This window comes from Pyxicephalus adspersus, chromosome 8, assembly GCF_032062135.1.
Source record: "Pyxicephalus adspersus chromosome 8, UCB_Pads_2.0, whole genome shotgun sequence".
Lineage (NCBI taxonomy): Eukaryota > Metazoa > Chordata > Amphibia > Anura > Pyxicephalidae > Pyxicephalus > Pyxicephalus adspersus.
This window is the reverse complement of record NC_092865.1, coordinates 7443054-7466705: the sequence shown is the minus strand read 5'-3', so window position 1 is coordinate 7466705 and position 23652 is coordinate 7443054. Positions and strand designations below refer to the sequence as shown.

Below are 23652 nucleotides of genomic sequence, written 5' to 3'. Positions count from 1 at the left end.
GCAAAATTTGGCAATTACTAAAGGTCCTTTAAACTTGCGGTATCCAACCATGTGGCTTCCAGGCTCTCAGCAAATGGTGCTGCGTGCCCCAGAAAGGGCATCACAGGAAAACACATTTGCACCAGGCTGTGTCCACAGCACAGATCTTTTAATAAACAACCACTGGCATTCATTATAAACCGTGCCACATGCAAAAGAATGGTTTCTAACATCTCCCATTGGTGGGGTTTATTGGCCGAGGTTGGGACACGCGTGGATTGTGCGGCTCACGGGTCTAAAATAGCCCCAATGCATCACCTACTTAGATATAAAAGGATATAATAGGGTGGTCACAAATTCCTGCCTTGCAATTGAAATTAACTTTGCTAGCCCGCCATGGGAGCTGGTTCACGTGGATTGTTATTAAGTGAATCGGTTCTAGTTATACTACAGATTGTGCACAGTGTGCACCTTCCCAATACAATCAGGCTTGGTTGATTGGTTGACCACAATATACCAAAAACATTTACACAGGCCAATACCACAACTCTTTCATCTTAACCTAGACAATTTTTGAAGAAACCTTTTTCAAAAGGTTTTTTGAAACAACTTTTTATTTAAGGCACTGCAAAGCATAAAGAGAACAAGCAAAGCACAGAAACCATTCAAATTTGAGCTTTAAGCAAAAAGATATAAAAGGACACAGATAAAATGCAAAATATAAGGCTGTTTGACCAACAATGTATGGCTCTAGCCATCAATAATTAATACATAGCTCTGTCTGGCAGGGCAGGAGACCTGATTTGTTTCTGTTCTAGTTAGGTAACACCTACAGGTCTCGTCCCTCCCCCAGCCGGTGAATGGACAGTGGAAGGAGAATTAGCAGACTGATGGGTTCATCTCTCGGTCACTCTTCTCTCTCCTCCTATTAGTAAGTTCCTTGTTAGCTAATGAGCATGCAGGTACAGCTGACCTGCTGCTTGTGCTGCATTTGCCTCCACCACCCTGAGCTCCACTGTACATGGATTGCCAGAGCTGATACCAGATCATAGTAACTCTCACCATTTGCATTCATAGCAAACAAATATGTATAACTGATTACAGAGCTGCATTCATCTGTGCCTTTATATCTGCCCGGAGCTCAACTTTAACCAATCAAGTCCTTACTTGATCATATCAGTGAATGATGCATTCTGATTGGTGGCTCAGAGTTACCTTTTACAGATTGAGCTAATCATGGCCAGCGGATCACATATATTAATATACACTTGTACATGTATAGCTGCAATCATATGTGATCAGACATATACCACTGCATGATCACCATGCCTGTATATGCACTACATGAGTTTATGATCATGCGAATGCACACCAATGAACAAACGGGGAAAAAAACACAAGATAAAAATCTGTATTTTAATCACATTTGATGATTTGATAATAATGACAAAACAATGAGCGGTCTCTTTATATCTCTGTATAATCGGCCTGTGCACCTCTCTATAATGGAGATCACATGACCCAGCCATTAAACTCTGATTCTATACCAACTCTCAGCATCTTTGGACTATGTTATTAGATCATTTTTACCATGTTCAAAAATAAACAATACACTTTCAATATATTTGTTTCACTACAATACAAGAAAATACTTAACAAAAGCTCACAAATAAGTCATACAGGTATTGTCAAGGTGTACATGTCACCATTACAGAGTGCCTGCAGCCATTTTTTATGGACTAGTAAGAACGGTAGTGCAGTAACGGGGTCATCATGCCTCGTGCAACAGACAGTAACCTGTTCCTAGGGCTTTAATTGGCTGTTCTTTGAATATTATTTAGTTTGGCTTTCCAAATTGTTGCCTCCACCTAAAGTATATCTAAAGCCAACATTTTCTCCAAAAGGCAAATCTCCACTGCCTAGACACAGCTAAAAAACCTGAAGGATAGAAATGCTAAGCCACTGGTGGACATTCAACATAAAAGAGTCAACGGTTTGAAAGTGTTGATAGCACTTTGTTTGTAAGTAACAAGACAAGCCAACACGTTTCAGGTGCGGCAAGAGTCCTACTTCTTTAGGGCTGAAGAACGATGTAGACTGGAGTCTGGGCTAGCCTGAAATGCCCAGATCAATAATTATTGTGGGGCTGGTCAACAAAACCTGTTTAGGTCAAGTTCAATGGTTCAGACCCAAATCTTTCCTTTTCCAGCTCTAACAAAATAGGAGGAAAACCCAAAACGTGTTGACTTGCTTCAGTGATTACAAAACAATTATATTATTGACATCTCCCAGTGAATTGGCACCTATATTCTCCACTTTTTCTCCATGTTTCCATAAGGGCAGTCCATGGGGGTCTTAGAGTTACTAGACCATTCTTCGAACTCTACCAAGCAGTCCGGTCCTCCCTGATCTTAACACTAAATGAATCAATAAAAACATTGCTAATGCCCCTCAATCTATCCAAACCAGAACTAAAATAAACAGTACTTGGCTTCTGATATAAGTAAAAATAGAAACAGTCATTGTGGTTGTGCCAATTTGGATATTGCTATTTTCTAATATATTAATTAGCTGAATAATTTGTCAGCCAAAAAAAATGGCAGCTTTCACTGTGTAAGTGTATGACAGGTACTCGTTAAAGGGTCAGCCCATTCATAAGTGATTTTCTAAGCCTGACTGTGCACCGGCCAGTTCACTTGCATTGTGCCGTGTAACATGTCTCAGAGTTTCTTTGGCCACACCAGTGGAAAGTTCCTAGTTCCTCCATGGGGGTCTCATCTCATGTCATCTTTTGCCAGTGGGCAAAATCAGGAATTCTTCTGCTAGAGATGATCATGTAGGTTAAAGAGGCCAGAATATGAATGAAATATCCCAGAATCCCAAACGTGATAATTTAATGTCTGATCGGTGCCAAATAGGTAAACCATCTATTCTTCTGCTCCAAGTTCTCATAACTGCACACCTACCATGACCACCATAAGTGGTTTCCACCATTGCTGATGGAATTTTTATTTGATGGAGAATGCAACAGGAGGAACTGGAACATAAAAAGCTCGGCAGGGACACCCAAACTTTCAGGAAGGACAGGGAGAGAATGCAAAAGTATGGGTCCTAAGATCTAGAAGAAACAATGGAGTCGTCCCAGCCCACCAGGCCCCAACCAGGCACTAGGCTCCCCCGGGATGTAGTTTTTAGCAAGTTCTATAGATTGCTTTAAGAATATGCTGGACGATTTCTTGAAGCACAGAATATAACTGGGGATTAAAGTTTTAAAGCAAAGATACCATTGACTGTTCATCCAGGGAACACTCAATTGCCTAACCAGATCACAAAGGTTTTTATTCTCCTGGTGGAGCAAATTGTACCAGGGTTTTTTTGCCTTCCTCTGGATCAACTATGTCCATAGGGTTTTATATCTGGGATGTGTTTATTTCCCTGGTGGTTGAACTTGATGGACTTATGTCTTTTTCAACCTATGTAATCCCATGACATCAGTTCCGTAAACTATGGGTTAGGTTACATGGCCTTCCTATGGTCTAGTGGTTGTCAGAGGCAGCAAAAAATTGTAGGGCTGCCCCTGGCTATACCTACCTATTACCTAAACATCACTTTTTGGAGGACTGACCCTATAAGCGATAGGCACAGTGTCCAGATATAGAAAAAGTGTGCAGCTGAATCAGGGGATTTCATTGGTTGCTGGAAAAAAAACACAATTTTTCAACACTGAACAAAGTTAAAGACATTTTCTGGAAACATAAGTACTTAAAGCTTCTAAAAAGAGAAATATAGATATAAGAAAATGCCATATACAGCTTTGATATAGGAGAACAGAGCACCACATTGATACTGCACACAAAGACCAATAAATAGGTGTTGGCATTAGGACTCCTCGGGACGGAAGGCCTGGCTTGTGTCCTCGGGGTGTACCGGTGTGATCCTTGTGCTCAGCAGCGTGTAGATGTATGGCCAGATTTTGTTAGTCTCTGTCCCTGAGAAGGTGTGCAGGATGCCTTTACTCCTAGGGGGAAAGGAAGACAAAATGATCAAGACAACAATCCAGGATTGGCAGGTAAGCCTGATGATCTTCCAACGGACAACTACATGTAGAAGTAGCCAAAACTGCCCTAATGCCCTCTCCGGCAGCCAGTGCTCCAGAAAAGAATGCGACTGCATGGAGTTTGGCATATTGTGCCCCTTTTTTATTTTTAGTAATTTCAGAACTGCATAGAGTCATTTTTAGGGATTGCTGGAGGAGTGCAGATGTAGGTCCTAAGCACATATCAAGGAGCTCCGATGGATCTCAGAACCATCTCAGACTGATTGGACACAACCTGAATGCACCGAAAAAACATGCAGAGCTTGGCCTTCTACACAAGACCTTACTTCTACTAAAAATCTTCTAAAGAGAACCTGTCATATGAACATATATTGAGAAAAGGATGTGGAAGACTGTAAATGTGCATGTGCACACCTAATAAACCCTTTACATTGCTACCCTACTGATCCAACACTGCCTCCCTCTCCATGATATACCAAGACGCACAGTGTTACCTTCCTACTAATCCAGCATTGCTTAATCCTCCATTATCAGACAAGAGACACACGGTTACCTTGTATACACCATACTAATCCGGCACCCTTGCCCTTTCATTATACAAAATGACCCACAATGTCACTGTATATACATAAATATAAATATATATACAAAAATTTACATACATACATTGTTTCCTCCTTCACTTACTGACAAGGAAGGCACACATTGCCCCCTGATATACAGAGTACTGATACTGCACCTCTTCCTCTCCACTATATAACAACCACGTACTGTTGCCTTATATACAGCCTACTGATCCCATCCGTCATTATATTGCATACAGACAGTCGACTCATTTCCCCCAGTTTTTTTTTCTAGCCTTCATTCTATAAGTTCATTTTTCATGCATAGAGTTATAGGATATATGTGGCAGCATGGTGGCTCAGTGGTTAGCGCTGTGGCCTTTGCAGTGCTGGGTCCCAGGTTTGAATCTCAGCCAGCACACTATCTGCATGGAGTTTGCAGGTTCTCCCTGTGCTTGTGTGGGTTTCCTCCAAGTACTTCCTCCCACATTCCAAAAACACGCAGTTGGGTTAATTGGCGTCCCCCAAAAAATGTCCTTGGACTGTATTAAAGACATATGATAATGGTAGGGACAATAGATTGTGAGCTAGTGACATGACTATGGACTTTGTACAGTGCTGTGTAATATTTCAGCGCTATATATATATATATATATATATATATATATATATACATACACTGTGTAATAATAATAAGAAGTGTTAGTAATAGAAAGAATATTTAATTGGAGTTAGAATGTATGTATGTGTAATGTCTGTTCTCATTCTTCAAGAGTATTCTCCATGCATAGTAAAAACAAAATCATGCAATAGAATAAATATCAGACACTAACTAATCAGCTTTCATACCATCACTATATATATATATATTATATACATACATACACACACACACATGCACGATGGTGGTATGAAAGCTGACTGGTTAGTGTCGGATCTTTTGTAGTAAAACAAAATCATGCAATAGAATAAAGATCAGAAACTAATTAGCTAATCATCTTTCATATCACCATCACATATTATATATTGCATGATTTTGTTTTACAATGAGAGCATACATTACACATACATACATTCTACCCCCAATTAAATATTATATATTAGTAAACGTATATACTATAACCCTAAATACATTTTCTCTTTACATTTCATTCTAAAATTAATAGTCTTTCTATGATAACACACATCTACCCACATAATGTCTGCAGCATTCAAGGAAATGCAAATAGTTTGTGCAAATGTTCTTCCTACCGCCAGGTCCTGTTTTCTGAGAATATCCCAGCAGTGCATGCAGAGCCCTCTGTCCTATATCATAAACTGTTTGCATTTCTTTGTGATTTCATTTTTAATCTTTATTTGTTGCATATTTTCTATGTACACATCATTGGATATAATAACCTGCACAGTAGGGTGTCTAATGCAGTTTTATGCAGAATTGGGGAATTTAGAGACATTATCTAGAATGAGTTAACAATTGTGCTGGAGGGGATATCATCCTGAAATAACCCCAATGTGGATCTGAGACCGCACCCAACTACACAACAACCCCCACCCCAAAACTCGTACACCTCTGACCATACAGCCAATAGGAAGGAGTCAGGGACAGAGCTGCAGATGGAACTCCCTTGTGCTGCGCTGTTATGTAAGAAGCTGAATCACTCTGATCTGAGAGCTTCGGCTGCAGATATTCCCCTGATATAGAAATATAGAATAATTCTGTGTCGCCGTCTCCTCACTGCCGCTAGGAAATAATTATAAACCTATTAGGAGCACTCATGAAGCAGATACATTTTATCTCATCATCATTCTAGGACTTTCATATCCACTTTTTGATTGGTCACCATTGTTAATTCCTGACTTGTCTCGCACATTGGAATTGGAATTCCATTTATTATTTAGAAGGCCAACATATCTAGAGAAGCGTCCCTAGTGCCATGTTTGCAGAAATGTAGATTTGATTCTCTATATCTTTCTCACACACTGTTATTTCCATCTCCATACAATTAAAGAGGCCCTGTCACCCAATCGATAAATTCAACAGTGATCTTCCTATAAGACTAAATGGGCATTTATTGTATTTTTGCATGTTAGTTGCCTGTAAAAGGCTCCTTTGTGTAGACATCCAAAAGCCCCATAGCTGCTTATGGGCGCCACTATCTTGGAGGAGAGGTCAGCAGTTGCAGCAGACTCAGAGCTGTCACGGGAATGATATTCTATAACAGTGATTCTCACCCAGGATTCCGCCAGAGATTACTAGAGCTTCCTTGAGAAATTTGCATCTCTCAGGTCAGTTTAAGTGACCCCAATGATCTATTTGGCTATCCGTAAGGGTGACATTCTTCCCAATGGCCACCAATGTAAGAGGAATTCTTCCCACTGACCACCACACTAATATACTGTGAGCTGCAGATATATTAATTATAGGAGGGGTTCCATAAAGACCTGAAAGGTATTTAAAGGGTCCGCCCATGTTAGAGAAACACTTTATAGTATTTCCCTTTATTTTTCCCCAGCAGCTATATAAAGGATTACATGGGTAGGGAGGGGTGGAGGAGCTGGGCTAGCACATACAGTAATTAGTCACATCCTGAAAAGACAATGATAAGCACGATGGTTGGGAGCTCTGCTACATCACTGACTGTTGCATGTAAAGTTTATAAAAAGGGGAAAATGCAGCAAGTAAGAATTTATTATTCCAAAGTTTTCTGTTCTTTTACCTGCAGGAATGACAGGGTCTCTTTACTTTGTCTACAAATCTCTATCTATCTGTTCACTATTTTAATTTAAAAATACTTTTGCCCATGATTTAATTTGTTGGGCTCTATTCATAAATAAAGGAATCTGACATCCATTATTCAAACATTCCCTGGTGTTAATCTATTACTGCCATTGAAAAACATGGACCTAGGAGATTCCCACAAGGGAATGTTTGAGGGAATGTGCCATTCTCTGTTTCATGAAAAGATGAAAATTCCTCATATTGAAAACATTGATGGATCAATATTAAAAATGTAAATTCATTTTTAATTTTAGTATAATACCTGATCATACATAGGAATAAAACATTGAAGAACGGAATAAATAACTCAATTAAAAAGTAATATAATATTAGTAATATTAGAAATCACTCACTTATATCTTTCCATAACAGGTTTGGCAACATCTTTGTATTGACGCAGTCTGGAAACTACCGCCTCGGGTTTATCTGCTTCTTGATGGACTAAGGGTTCTCCGGTGACATCATCATGGCCCTAAATATATAAAAAATGAGATAATTAGGCTTCTAATACACAAATCCCAGGTCCTTCCAGGATGACAGCCAAGGATCTGTAATCACCGAACAGCTGGCACATCAAGAGAAATTGTGATTTCAATATAAACATAAAGCACAATAAATGGTTGCAGTATAGGGGGTTGGAGTTTCTGTATAGATTTGTGTCTCCAGGTACATGAAGAGGGGATTATTCCCCCCAACACATAGCAATAATAATAACACACAAATTCTAAGCTAACTAAAATAAAGTATTAAATCTCTTTCCCCAGTGGAGAGATCTGCTCACTTCCTGTCCCAGTGACAACAAAGAACTAAAGAAATATTGTCATTGATTTACAGGCAAAAAATGAAACATGGCAAAACGATCTAACCCTTCCCAACTTGTTCCAAAACAGTGTTCTCAGGCCATTTTAGCCGGGTGCACTACCTTTTCAGTAACCACCCAGCTGTTTTTGGGTGGTAACGAAAGAGTTTGGTCATAATAGAAGAGACGTATAGGGGGGATATAATGACCCTGTATAAATATATAAATGGTCCATACAGAGAACTCTCTTCCCCATTATTTACTTTAAGATTGTTACAAAGCACAAGAGGGCGCTCTTTGCGTCAGGAGGAAAAGAAGTTTAAGCTCCGGACAAGGAAGGGATTCTTCACTGTAAGGTCTGTGAAAATGTAGAATTGGTTCCCTCAGTAAGTAGTTTCAGCAAGTTCTATAGATTGCTTTAAGAAAAAGCCGGATGATTTCTAGAAGCACAGAATATAACTGGGGATTAAGGCTTTAAAATAAAGATAACAGTGACTGCTGATCCAGGATACATCCGATTGCCTCATGGGATCAGGAAGGAATTTTTGTTCCTTGTTGGAGCAAATTGTACCAGGGGATTTTTTTATTATGCCTGTACAGATTTTTTTCTGGGATATGTTTATTTCCCTAGTGGTAGAACTTGATGGACTGTTTTTCAACCTGGTTTACTATGTAATACAGTGGCTGCCACCAGCCTACAGCTAGCCACCTATCTTAAAAAATGCCTGGGTTGGACACGGCTATATTAAATAAATTATCTAAACTCTAGCTTTCTACCTGCCATTCCCCTAAAGTACCCCTTCAGTGATATCACACTTTCTTTTTTTCCTCCAGTGACTATGGGGTCCATGAATTCCTTCAGGGCTGAATGGCGCCCACCTACGGCAGGTGTGCAAAGTCTGGGCACTAAAAAATGGCCATAAAATGCCAAAGTAGACCAAAGACCACCGGTGCTAGTTAAAAAGGAGGTCAGAGACAGTAGTGGAGCATGGAAAGTGTCAGGATTTTTTTTTTTGGAAGGGGAAACTTTTGGAACCCTAAACCAACCTTCCATATTCTATTACTAAAAGATTTTATATGACTTTTTCACATTAGAAACGCACTTCTTGCTCTCCCCGCTCCAGTGCTCTGTGCTGGCATTGATGAGTAATGGCCACACCCCTCAGCAAAAGCATCTTCCAACAAATGGTATTGGCTGAAGAATAAAAGGGGGCGGGTCTGACCAGGTCTTTTGGATTACCAAGAGCACAGGTCAGTGTGGTCAGACTCTGAATTCCTATTTAGTTGCGCAGTCATATTTAATTGAATTGAAAACAGAAAGTAGAACAATGTCTATAAAGCTGAAAGTATTTCTGCTGCATAAATGGGTTATATACCAGACATTGAGCTGTGATGCATCTCATATTTGTCAGACCATCTACATCAAGGTTATATTAAAGGCGTATCAGAGAACTCAATGGAGGCTTTTTCAAGCGTTTATGAAAGCTTCCATTGAAAACAATAGGGGCTTTTATAAATGTTTTTAGCAGGACTTTGGAATCTGGAAGCCCCCTTTAATAAGGAGACTCCCCGATCTCCACCACCTCACCCCAGGGAATGAGTACAGGGGTACATAAAACCCCTTACTCATTCCCTGAAATGGTTAAAATATGTGTAAAAAAATTGGACAAGGCTTTGATGTCAAATTATTTTATTAAATGTGTGTGTTTGTGTAACTAAACTTTTTTTTTTTTTTTTACAGGTTATCCCAATGACAGGATGATTTCCAGGGTTGCAATGAGCACAGCCCTGGAAATCCTCCTGACAGTGAAGGCTCACAGGGCACTAGGGGTTAAATGAGGACAAGCCTCTCCATTCACCCCTAGTGCTCTGTGATTGGCTGAAGTTTTACATTTCTCAGCCATTCAGCACTAGACATGAATGAGGAGACTTGTCCCCATTCATCTCTAGTGCTCTGTGATTGGCTGAGAAATAGGAAATTTTGATGACAGCTCAAGCATCATCAGGATTTCCCTTTCCTCACATATATGTCCAATATTTATAAATTGAATACATTTAATAAAAAATCTTGAAATAAAAAAAAAAACACAAAAGAACATGCAATTGTACATCCAGAAATGTAAAAAAAGGTCCAAATGGCTACTAACATGTATGATAGGGAATGATTTGGGTGTATTACTAAGCATAAACCTCTACACTTTCATCCATTCACTCCCTTTAAAAGTGATATTGGCTGGGTGAGATAATCTAGGCCTAATCTTGTGATAATGAAATCTAGGATCCCATAACTGTGCATGATCACATTCCATTTATATTAGTATTGAATTGGCTCCTCTGCATGACTCGGTGAGCAGCTCCCTGGTACTGGACCACTAAGGAACCAACTGAAATATAGAAATAAAATCTGGAATAGTAATGTTTATAAAAATAAAGCTCAGACATCCCCTTGAGGTCCCCAAGGTTCCTGCAGGCACCCCACAGGACACCTACTGCAGTTTGGACCGCCCTAAAGGACCCCATAGCTGAGCATCTCCCATTGCAGTCTAATAGCTGTTGGCAGTTAATCCCTGGGGTGATGTAACATTAATGAATAAACCTTTTATTTCATCATTACGTTAGTAAAAGTGTGGCTTTTCACCTCCCACCTCTACAAATATGCATAGATGATCTTTCAAAATAGTTTTTTTGAACTACAATCTGCCTAATTCTGTGCTGTTTATTCAACCAATCAGATTGCTCATTGAATAAAAAATTTGCATATCGGTGCAAGTGCTTTTGGGTAATGTTTGATATCAAATTGTTTGCTTTACAAATGCAATATTTTTTCTTTTGTTGCCGAAAACTAATCAGTACGAAGTGAGTGACATTATTGCAGAAAGGGACAGGTAATGTCTCTGCTGCAATAAAATGTCTTACCTGTCTGATTGCTCCATGGAACTGTCAAAAAGTTCTCAGGATATCTGGCAATCTTGGCTTCCCCTGCACTTGACAGGACTGAATAAATTCCCGCACCAGCCTAGGGACAGGTGAGTATAGCAGGATTTAGTTCTGTTTTAAATGTAACAAATACAAAGGATTTACAAAAAATGAGCTCATCACTCCCAAGTGGCTCTCTGATTAGATTAGTCCTCTGGCCTTTGCAGCCCGGGGTCCCAAGTTTGAATCTCAGCTAGTATCTAGTAACCCAGCTAATATCTGCATAGAGTTTGCAGGTTCTCCCCGTGTTTGTGTGGGTGTACATGCAGTTAGGTTAATTGGCTCCCGTACCCCTATAAAATGTGACCTTAGACTGTAGTAAAGACATGACTATGATAAAGACATTAGATTGTGAGCCCCTTTGAGACAGAGCCAGTGATATGACTATGGACTTTGTACAGTGTGTAATATGTTGGCGCTATATGAATAATGGATAATAATCATAAGTGGAAGGTTTCCTTATTCAGCAAACCCCCTGCTCCTCCAAGACGTCTTTAAAAAAAACAATTGGTGAACAAACAGTTCACTCCAAAAAAAGAAAGTATCTACCTCTTCCCATCGCATTAAGTTGGCACAGAAGAGGACACTGGACCTTCTTGTAGTAGCCAGCAGCTCCAAATAAACCTTATGCAGAGTGCAATCAGGATTTTGAGCAGCCCTGAGCCCCGTGATTAGTTTTGGGTGAGCTTGGCACAGGCTAGGGCACAACTCAAAGCAAATAAAAAATGAAAAGAGGTATATGGCACTCAGTGTTTAATGCATAGCTTAAAGAGGGGAAGGAAGATGCAGCACAATGGGCCAGTCAGGGGCGCTGCAGTACATGGTACATAGTGATAGGAATGGAGCAACTAGAGCATCAGTCAGCTGCTTTTCCTTTCACTGTCCAGGCAAAGGGTGGGGATGGGGAGCAGACTGGAAATGGAAAAGGTTAAGGTTGCCCTTCCTGCTGCATCACTGTATAAAAAGTGCCGACTTAAGCAAATCTCATTTATGTGACTCCAATCATGTGACTTTCTGTACATATGCTAGGACCCATCTATAGCATACACACATATTAGATGTAACTTTTCACACCGGTTCAGTGATTTTCAAAACAGTTCCAAGTTAAAATACAATCATTGTAGAGCTAAAATATAACTGCAGGACATCCACTAGTAGAAGGATTTAGTGGTTGGAATTCACATGGAATGAAATTATTTATGTTGAACCTGTGCCAGATAAAATTATTTGTTTCCTCTTTATGTTCAGAGTTCTTGGGTTAATGTAGGTTAACAGGGACAAAAACAGAACTGACGGATGTAGATAAAATAAAGTCCTACATGACAACTGGTAGGAAAAGTTTAGGCTGCAATATCAGATGTGGCCTGCAGATGGCACTGTACACAAAACATGAAATTAATAAAGTGTAATACCCAACAATAATTTGCTCCTATTTGCTCCTTTTTGGTCTATTAAATATATTGAAAGGGTTCTATGTGTTACATTTGGGCAAAAAAGACTTGTTTACCATTTCTAAAATCCAGCAAACTTCTAGCTTTTTGTGATCTCTGTCTTTACTAATTTTAATCATACTTGTCTTTGTAGAATACAGAATGCCTCCTCCCTATACTATAGCTCTCCAAAAAATGTGTGTGCTACTTTATATGATGCTAATACTGCACAGCCTGGTTTGTTCCATGGGAAAAGAAAATGGGAATAAACATGAGACGCCCCACTGTAATAGTCCTCATTGGCCATTTGGTGGTATGGTGCATATAAAACAATCACAAATAAGTTTCTCGGGGACACAAAGTCTGAGGTGAGTTTTGAGCTTTCCTCCTAAAATACTCTGCCCTGCAATGCAAAGTGCACTTCTTTTCAACGCTTTACTCTTTCATCTGACATTCATTCCAGCACAATGAGATGGAAATTTTAGATAGGGAGGACAACTGGTTTGTGGTGGCCATCTACTTCAAATTAGAACAATTTATTATTATACACAGTATTTATATAGCGCCATCATATAACACAGCGCTGTACAAAGTCCATAGTGGTGTCACTGTCCCTCAGGGGTGCTCATAATCTAATGTCCCTACCATAGTCATATGCCATTAATGTAGTCGAAGGTCAATTTAGGGGGAAGCCAAATAACCTAACTGCATGTTTTTGGGATGTGGGAGGAAACCCACGCAGACACGGGGAGAATCTGCAAACTCCATGCAGATAATGTCTGGCGGGGAATCGATCCTGGGACCTAGGCCGGATTGCTAACCCCTGAGCCACAGTGCTGCCCTACTTCAAATTAGAACAATCATCTCTGAACAGGGGTGGAGGTCTTTGACATCATCAACTTTTACTTACAACGCCTTAATACCAACATCTCCACCCCAGTGCTTTAAAATCAATTCAAAGCTTCAGTTATGTCATTAGAAGGTTTACCACCTATGCAGACTTCCTGACACCAAGGATGAAGTTATGTTAATAGAACAGTGTGGTCCAGCAAATCTCACACCTAATGGTCTTGAACAATCAACACCTGCATTGCCGCATTCCATGGTGATCGGAATAAGACATCTGTGCTGCATGGATATTGGATGTTCAGGGATTTTCTACACAGCTGATGAAGCAGCTGCGAAACATCTTCAACATTACAAAAACAAATCCCATTGAATGCGACCCACTACTAGATATACAATGACCTGGAGGAATGGGAAACTAAAACAGACAATTCTGTTCATACAAGAATAGAAAATGTTACTTTAGAGTCTTACGGGCACATTTGGAGGATTGAATTCCATGTTGTAGACTCGTCCGCTGGGCAGGTGGATCCACCTTGTGTTCAGGCGATCTTTCAGAGTCTCGAAGGGGATATTTAATGTTATTACTAAATCCAGGTCGCACATCTTATCCAGTGCCTCTGCCTGCACCAGGGTCCTGGGAAAACCTAGAAATGTACAAAAAAATGAAAAAGATTTCAGGTTCTTTACACACAGCCAATTATTATTATTAATTATTTTAAAAGTTAATGTTTAAACACATTTCACATAAATACCCAATATAAGTATTTTTCTCTCTTTATATGCTCTTTTGCTATGGTCTGTGCTGGCAGAGCAGAGTAACAGCTACACCCCCCAGCACAATCTTCTTCCCATTGGCTTGCATTGCAGGGGGTCTAACCAGGTATTTACTAGCTGGCTACACAGGGTCAGCACAGACATAGTTAGACATCTGACAACTGCTCGAATAGAAAAGTGAGGATTAAAGTTTGAAATCTAAAGCAGCCTCAGCAAAAGTAAAACAGCTGACTCTTGTCTGTAGGTGCAGAGTGAAGCATATGCTCTAGGTTGAACCGGTGGTCCCAATACAGAAACCCCCCTAATAAATCAGACTTAAAAAACTGCAATCAGCAAAGCCCTTCTCCAATGATGGTTCTGACTCATTAGGGGATATATTGGACCTCTGCAAAGAGACCACTGCTTCCCCACATAGAGCAAGGGTCTTATTCTGCAAGGCCATGGTTTTAACACTGATATTTTTGAAAGGAGGTAAAAAGAGAAGAAGGGAGGGCAACCTTTATATAAAGCTACCACAACCCTAGGCAGCAAGATATTGTATTGTGAGCCAATAAACTGACCCCTGCAGCCACATATGGGGGGCACTGGAAGGTGAAATGATCTTAGTGACCACATGGGCTGCAGAATCACGTGGATGGGGTCATGTGGTCAGGTAGATAGTATACAGCCTGTGGTCGATAGGTTTTCTTCCACCTGAAATCACAATCCTAGGACTGGTGTGCCACCGGTGACAGCGGAGGATGAATTGTTATACAATATCGGTAATGGGAGCTTTCTTGCCTGGAACCTGACGGAGGTGTTGTGTAGGTGGAAATCTGACCAGATAATGAAATCTGCGCCAGGCTGGGGGAAAAAAAAGCTGTCTGACTTTCATCTCTCTAATGAGGATTACGCTCTGCAAATCACAGTTATCCGGGACAGAGCCAACAGACTCATCGCCTCCTGTACCCGGCATTTTACCGACGTGCTTTAATCTCAGCGTCAACATGAGCTGATAACTCAAGATGAGCTTCAGGAAAACATCTATTGCATTAGTGATGGGGACTGAAGAAAGTGACCGGTACCAGGCTGGCACAATCAATCTTCTCTTATAATAAATGACCAATCAGGAACAAGCACAGTGCTTTCCTATGGAGAAGAGCTCATACTGCCCCCTCCACTCTCCATAGAATAGAATAATGTCCAGCGCTCATTTATTAACCTGTTTTAGAAGCTCATTTCCATTGACAGTAATCTGACATCTGTATGAGGCTATTCTGTCCACAGGTGACAACAATGCTATGTAATTTTACTGAAAAACAAAAGCGTTGTCACCCTGTTAAGGGAAGTAGAAAAATTACTGGTAGGATCAACAAATGTACACACATTAGAAAATTGTCACCCTATTATTAGATTACTGTCACCTTCACTATTATTATCAAACCGCCACCATATTATGCAGCGCTGTACATTAAATAAGGGTTGAAAATGACAAACAAATACAGACAGTGACACTGGAGGAGAGGACCCCGCCCCAAAGAGCTTACAATCTAGGAGGTGGGGATCTAGCAAGTACAGTGGTCTAATAATGTTTAGCAGTGAGCATGTAGCGGATCATTAATAACCAAGGGACGATCACTGCCTTATACCATGGAGGAGAATGTCCCTAGACCCCCCCCCCCCCCTTAGAGCTGAAAAACATTTCTTTATTCTACTGTCAATGGACGTGATCACAAGATTTTCAGTGACAAAAATTTAACTTCATAAAGGAAACACTCTGCTGTGTTATTACCAATAACAGAATTTGTGCTTACAGGGGTTTACACTCATCCGAGTCTTTGATCATCTGATGAGATTAAAAGATTAGAAACAATATTATACTTTACAGGAAATGGCAAGCATTCTCAATTTCTGGCAGGATTAGCAAGTATTTTCTGTAAAATGTGTCAAAAATAAATAAACAGGATTTATATAGCACCAACATATTACGCAGCGCTGTACATTAAATAGGGGTTGCAAATGACAGACAGGCACAGACAGTGACAGGTAAGAACAGGTATTGCAGAAGGGACATCACCTGTTCCTTTCTGCGATAAACAACTATTTGATCACAAATTTTCAAAGAACATCTTAACTTCCATAATAATTTTAATATTTTTTTTTTAATAATAATAATAAACAGTATGTATATAGCGCCAACATATAACACAGCGCTGTACAATAAATAGGGGTTGCAAATGACAGATACAGACAGTGACACAGGAGAAGAGAACCCTGGCCCAGAGAGCTTACAATCTAGGAGGTGGAGGAAGTAACAATGTGCTAAGTTATTTTAAGTAGTGTGAAGTTATCCATTAGGACCTCAGTAAAATCAATATTTATCTACATTGGAACTATGGTATATTTTCATTACTTATAAACAGGATCACATGACGAATTGTGTGAAAGTGACACGGCTAACCCAAAGAATTGTGTGAAAGTGACACGGCTAACCTATAGAACTGTGTGAAAGTGACACGGCTAACCTATAGAATTGTGTGAAAGTGACATGGAGTGTTAAAAATTAAAGGATGGTAATGAAATAAGTGACAGATGTGAGATTCTTTCTGCTATGGTGGGAGGGGGGTACATTGCTGGGAATGGGGGGTGTATTGCAGGATGATACATTGTAACAGCTACAAGGTTCTGTTTTTACAAAGACAGATGACTCATCCCTTTCCGTTAATGAAACAAGGCATGGAATATTCCACTCAGCACCAGCAGCCCTGGGAACTCTGATATTGTTCAATGACAATACAACAATCATATCATAAACCCAAATTTAAAAAAAAAAAATCATATTTGTAATTTGTTCTAATGATGTCTGTATCTGGCCGTCATTTGCAACCCCTATTAAATGTACAGCGCTGCGTAATATGTTGGCGCTATATAAAGCCTAATTATAATAAGGTCTTCCTATTATTCTAAATTGTGTTCAATTATTCACTATTAATCGCTACTATCATTAGCAGACCGCTGCATATACTTAATGCCTGTGGCTACAATTCATGCTTCATTCAGAAGCTCGTCATTTGTAGCCACCTCATTGCGCTGTACAGAGAGACTACAAATATAACCTTCCCCATCTATCATACACAATGCAAGGAATCATGGGACTTGTAGTTTTCTTATGGGCAGAAACTGACAGTTATCGTTCTGCTGCCCTCTAGTGTTCAGCTACAAGCAGCTTCTACACAGACTGATTGCATAAAGCAACATAATAAAAAAATATATATTTATATGACTTTATTATAAGTATGTGTTTGTTGCTCTTTTTTAATTCAGACTCGCGGTGAGTGTTTTGCTGCAGGCTCAACTACAGTCCCATCAAGAGACCGTGTGTGTTAGGATTGCCATAAGACTCCATAAAATTCCCATATCTCTGCCTGCGGTCCCCGTGGCCCCCACTAGTCCAGGAGCTGAAATATCCAATTTTGTAGGTTCAGGAGCTGAAATATCCAATTTTGTAGGTTTTGGACATTTTTGGTGCCGCTCAATCATGCCACATCTGTGTATGTTTAATAATCTGCAGCTGCTGACCTAGAAACAGAACATTTATGTAAATCCTTTCCATTGCCGCAGCTTATATTTGTCACACTGCCGCCTCTTCCCACATAGCGATCACTAAAGGGAATCCAAGAAAAGAGGACCTGTACATGCAGCAGTTCCTCAGTTATCTGCCATCTGCCAATCACAGTAGGAGACATTATCCAATGCTTGGTCTACTATACATCATAAATATTGGAGTTTCTATTCTTTAGACACCAATCAGCATCAGAAATGAGTGCAATGTAAGAGATTCCCAATTTACTGAGCAATGTGGAATCTATATAGTATGAGACCTGAAGCTGAACAAAAATTGTATTATATTCTACTCTATAATAACCACAAATTATATAAATCCACTTTGTATGCACTAAATGCCTCTGCAAACCCAGATATCACCTTGTAATGTGGCAGAGACATCAAGAGTGTCCCGTACAAAAAAATGCATAGTGAGTAGAGCAATGGGAGGGTCCCAGAAGCTCCACCCACTACAGGCTGCCTGCTCATAACAATAGGAGGGGCGGAGACCAGACCAATCACCCTGCACAATGAGAAAGAGCAGCAGTGACCAGTCTTGAATACAGGAGTCAAATCGTCACACCAGATTAGTGCCCAGATCTGGAAGAAATACACAAAACTCCCCAAGATCCCCCCAAAAAATCAATGCAATTCGACAATATTTGCTTATCAGAGTTCAGCTTATTTCTGTATGTGTGCAAGTGATATTTGGATTCTGAAGAGGAGAGAAGCATTGTATGAAATTACCATCCAGTAGCCAGCTGTGTGTTGTCCTCTTCTCCAGCTCGGACAGCATGACGCGGGTGATGAGGTCATCGGGGACGGGAAGACCTTGCTGGACATACTGCTTGGCCAATACTCCGGCCTCTATGGGGAAAGAAAAAACGATGAAACACACAGACTAAGATACACAGACATAGGTTTAAAATATTGTCCCTTTGTACAGTAAGCTTTCTGATTGGATAACGAAGGAATTCTTTTACAGTCTCCTCCAATCAGCATGCTATTTGTTCGCACATGTGAATGCATCAGCTCCTGATTGGCTCCTTCCACCCCCCTGGTTAAACTACATATCCAATACCAGAGCAAGTTCATATTTATGACATTTGTGTTGGATCCAAAATGCATTAAATGGAGTTTCACATATTTTTTCAGTTCCTCAAACAACGGCAAAGATTTGCTTGTGCAGATTTTCAATTTTTTCAACAATACAAAGCACACAGACATGACAGATTCTTCCCCTTTTCAAGTACTAAACTTAGGAGAAGTGAACTGAAACATCACCCTGTAAAAGGAAGTGTCTGGAGGAGGATCCTAATGGCAGGATCATCAAGGATGAAGAATTCCAGGGGGTGGTGGTGAGGTGCAGTGATGTCATTGGATTAACTGCCTGTCATTGACTTTAACATATACTAAATAATGACCTGAACTCAGTGGTTGCGGATCATGAACTTGGAAAGCATTGAAGACACAGAAACAGCTAGGCAAGTAGTTTTTGTTCAAATAGAATGATCATAAATGGCAGCAATGGGTTAAATGATGCATACAATGTCCATAAAATAAAAATGAAACTCAATGTGTGGTCACATGCACTCTAAAGCCACCCCATACCCAGTGCAACCAGGGAGGGGCGATAGAGAACAGGATTTCAAGGTTCAAGCTCCATCACTAAAATCTCATAAACTTTAACATTTTGACCCAATAGGCTGCATTGTGATACTGCACAAAACCATTGAACTGCTGCGTGTTCAAGCTGCTGCAAGTAATACACCCACAGAATAAACCGCCCTATAAATGGAAGCTGTTCATTCTACAATCATTGTCAGCTGAATATCTTATCTTTGATGTTTGCACTTTAGAAATAGCACTGCAAGTTTTAACAAACCAGGATTCACAGAGTTCTGAAAGAGCTAGTCCCGGCATTCCGGCAAAATGACTATTTCTGGGTCCTTAAAATGCCCCTGTCCTAAGGAAATTGTGCCCAGAAAAGGGTATGCATGGGGCAAAAGTCTAGACACCCGGTGGTCTCCCTGCAGCTGATCTTTTCCTGGTTACTGGATTACAAATTCCAGTTTTGCATTGTTTCTCCGCATGTTGGTTTCTATCTTTGTAAAGGAGCTGGGCTTTGGTTTCTCGTGGCAGGGTGACCCCCTGGTGACTGGAAGAGATATAATAAAGAAGCAGCAAAAAATTGGAATCACTAATCCACAAAATAAATGAAGCAGGGAGATTTTTGCACTTCATTCCTACAGATGCAGCTTCCCCTCCAGCAAGGGGGAATACAAGCATAGCACGGACATCACCAAATCTCACTGAGACTTAAAGTCAGAGGCTGCAGTTCTGTAGATGATTTCACACTGCAGATATACAGCGATGAGACTACAGAACAGGGAAAGAAGATTGCAACCAAAAGAAATGATCGCTACAGAGAATTATGAAAGCTTTTTAATAGATATTAAGAATTGTCTGCCCAGTTCAGTCTCAAAATGCTCAGCTCTTAGATTGCAAGCTCCTCTGGGCAGGGTCCTCTCCTCCTCCTGTCTGTATCTGTCTGTCATTTGCAACCTTATTTAATGTACAGCGCTACATAATATGTTGGCACTGTATGAATCTTGTTTATTAATGATAATCAGCACCAAGACTTGACATGCGTCGACCTGCATGCAACTCATCATCCCTAACAAGTAAAACTAGATATGGCCTGAAGGCAAACAATAATTTTGTTTTATTGTAGAGATATGTAAAATCATTTCTATGCTTCACACATTCAGGGTAGGCATCAGTGTTATTATTATTACTAAACAGTATTTATATAGCACCATCATATTACGCAGCGCTGTACAAAGCCGATAGTCATGTCACTAGCTGTCCCTCCAAGGAGCTCACAATCTAATGTCCCTACCATAGTCATATGTCATTAACACGGCCTAAGGACAATTTTGAGGGGAAGCCAATTAACCTAACTGCATGTTTTTTTGCAATGTGGGAGGAAACAGGAGCACTTGGAGGAAACCCACACAAACACGGAGAGAACCTGCAAACTCCTTGCAGATAGTGTCCTGGCCGAGATTCGAACCTGGGACCTAGCACTGCAAAGACAAGAGTGCTAACCGATGGGCCACCGTGCTGCTGTAAGGCATCATTCTTCCTGCAATGCATCTCTGCCCAGCAGTTTGTATTTTTTCCTTTCTTTTGCAGCTCCCTGGCTCAATTCAGAAGCTGGGAACGAATGTTCCGCATTACAAAATTGCGAGCAGGCAGAATCTTGATTGCAGAATAGACAAGAGACGTCCCTTCTGCAATAAAACATTTACCTGCCTGTTTGTAAACTTGTTTTCCAACTACACTGAGCTGTGCACACAGAGTGCAGGATGGCAGAATACGCCCCCACCGCCCAAACCAATGCACAGTGCATCCTCCTAGACTGTAAGCTCTTCTGTCCAGGGTCCTCTCCTCCTCCTGTGTCACTATGTTTATCTGTCTGTCATTTGCAACCCTTATTTAATGTACAGCGCTGCGTGATATGTTGGTGCTATATAAATCCTGTTTATTATTAATAATAATGCACTGGAGTTACATCATCCCAGCCTGGTCAATCAAGTTGGCCAACGATTCAGGAGAGAAGATTGGGAAGATGCCAATCCCCGCACCAGGGCAAGGTCAAGATGGGTGAAACAAAAATTGGGATAAGGCTGGTATGTTTAATATTAGGCAATGTTCCTTCTGCAATAAAGGACCTGCCTTTTTTTTACATTTTTGTACCACTTCAAAGCAATGCTTTGGGTATGCTAGCAGACAATATAGATATACAGGGCTAGGGACACAAGGTGTGAGAATGCTGATTGGCCTATTACCGCACCCCTTGCTGAGTCAGAGCTAAAGCCCACCAATCAGAAGGGAGAATGAACTTTGCTGATTGGAGAGAACAAGCTTTGACCCAGTTTTTAGTCAGGTGGAGTGGAGGCTTTCCATAAATTGAAAAGAGGAAGAAATAACAGAATGGGACTTTTAAGGCATCAAAAAAATCAATAACAACTTTAATTTAAAATGCCAGCAAACGTTTAAATCCATATAAAAAACAGCAATTCAACATATTAAATTTACATATGATCCCATTAATTAGTGTTGCCCCACGCGTTTCACAGAAAGAAATATCTGCTTCATCAGGAATATACTTTGAGATCCAATCAATGCAAAAGCCTCATAGCTTGAGCCTACCACAACACAGGAGCAAGGTACAAAGCACTTCAAGAAAGCGATATATTCACTCTCCGGAAAAAGTCAAAACTTGAGGATTTTTTTTTTTTTTTTTACATAGGAAGATAGCAATTCAAATCCTTACTGCAATTCCCATTCATGTAGAAGGAACATACCCAAGTAAAAAATCCAAACTCAGCTTATTCCCTTCTAGTGTGGATTGTATGATGCTTTAATAGTCCCATTTTGTTATGTCTTCCTCTTTTCCTCTATTCAATTAATATAGGGATGTGGCATCACTTAAATATTTTAAGTTCCAATACGTACCACCCATAAATATACTACATTGGCTTTCCATCAATGGTACCCACAATAATTATATAATAAAAGTAAAATAATAAAATAATGGGGTGAAGCTTTTCCATAAAGGCTTTGGCCCAGCAGACCTATGCAGAGAGACTTCTGTTTACAACAGAGCAGAGGCCTATCCCTGCATTTTGCATTTTCTTCCAGCCTGTGGCTGTTTTTTAATGTGTTTTTTTTAGCTGATTTGTACTATAAAGAATCCTTTTTTGTAACATGAAAATCCCCCAAAGCCTTCTGCGGTTTGATAGCTTCCATCGCAGGTGACATCCTTCTCCAAAACGCATTCTGACAGTTCCTTCCAACGCTTCCTACTGAACAAGCGACAGATGGAGCGTGAGGGAGAGGTGAGGGCTGCGTGCCGTGCTCAGCGTGCATGAGATGCGCTGACAAAAGGGAACACCGCCAATTATTTCACTCCAACAAAACATTCTTCCTAGAAAAATGGGAAGTGCTGTGTTATCATTTACAACCTGTCGGCCTAACAAGACTAAATCCCCTGCTCAAAATGATGAAGCCAGCCACTTACAGAGGTCTAATTATAGACACAACACATTGGAGCTGTGTGAAACTCTCTGGCTGTGGAGATACACAACAACTGTTTTTAGTGTCCTTACACTTCTGATTCAGTGACTACGGAAGAGGAAGTGAGAGAAAATGTGTACAGTGGGGACACAGATAGCAGTTAAAAAACAAAAACAAGGTTCTAGCCTTCTATTTCTAAGTGTTTTAAACATTTTTCTGTGTTGGTGTTGGAGAGTTGCATTCATTCCTGTCCAGTAAAATGTCAGAAGGACAAGAAGTGAAGGTAAATTTCCTTAAGGGAACTTAGGATAAATAAATCTTTTATATGAACCAAAATAGAAAAGGCCGACATCATAATGGAGAGACACTCTCTTTCCCCCGTGAGGTCAAACTCCAAAAGGAATTAGCCAAATTCTTCATTAGGAATTCGAAACAATCCAGCATCTAAGAAAGTATATCCTTAATTTGGGTGTTGGGAGTCCCACTGTTAATCTCCCATAATCAAAATAATTGGAAATCCTGCATTACATGGACGGTGTGCAGGCTTTCCATAAATCGGACCCACATTGCGTGGACCGAGTGCAGGCTTTCCATCAATGGCACCCACATTACATGGACGAAGTTCAGGCTTTCCGTTATTGGCACCCGCATTACATAAACAGGGAGCAGGCCTTCCATTAATGGCACCCATATTACATAGACGGAGTTCGGGCTTTCCATAAATGGCACCCACATTACATGGACGGGGTGCAGGCTTTCCATAAATGGCACCCACATTA

General features: G+C 40.3%; 1 protein-coding gene across 1 annotated transcript in view; it reads right to left on the bottom strand.

Moving 5' to 3' along the window:
• Positions 1-1376: 1376 nt before the first annotated feature.
• The window catches only part of AK4 (adenylate kinase 4), a 42754-nt gene continuing 20478 nt past the window's right edge, over positions 1377-23652 (bottom strand). The window contains exons 3-6 of the mRNA XM_072419402.1: positions 18536-18655; positions 13904-14076; positions 7732-7850; positions 1377-3997 (exon numbers count right to left, since the gene is read on the bottom strand). Of these exons, the coding sequence (XP_072275503.1) occupies positions 3859-3997; positions 7732-7850; positions 13904-14076; positions 18536-18655 (551 nt within the window). The 3' untranslated portion in view covers positions 1377-3858. The remainder of the gene's footprint in view (positions 3998-7731; positions 7851-13903; positions 14077-18535; positions 18656-23652) is intronic.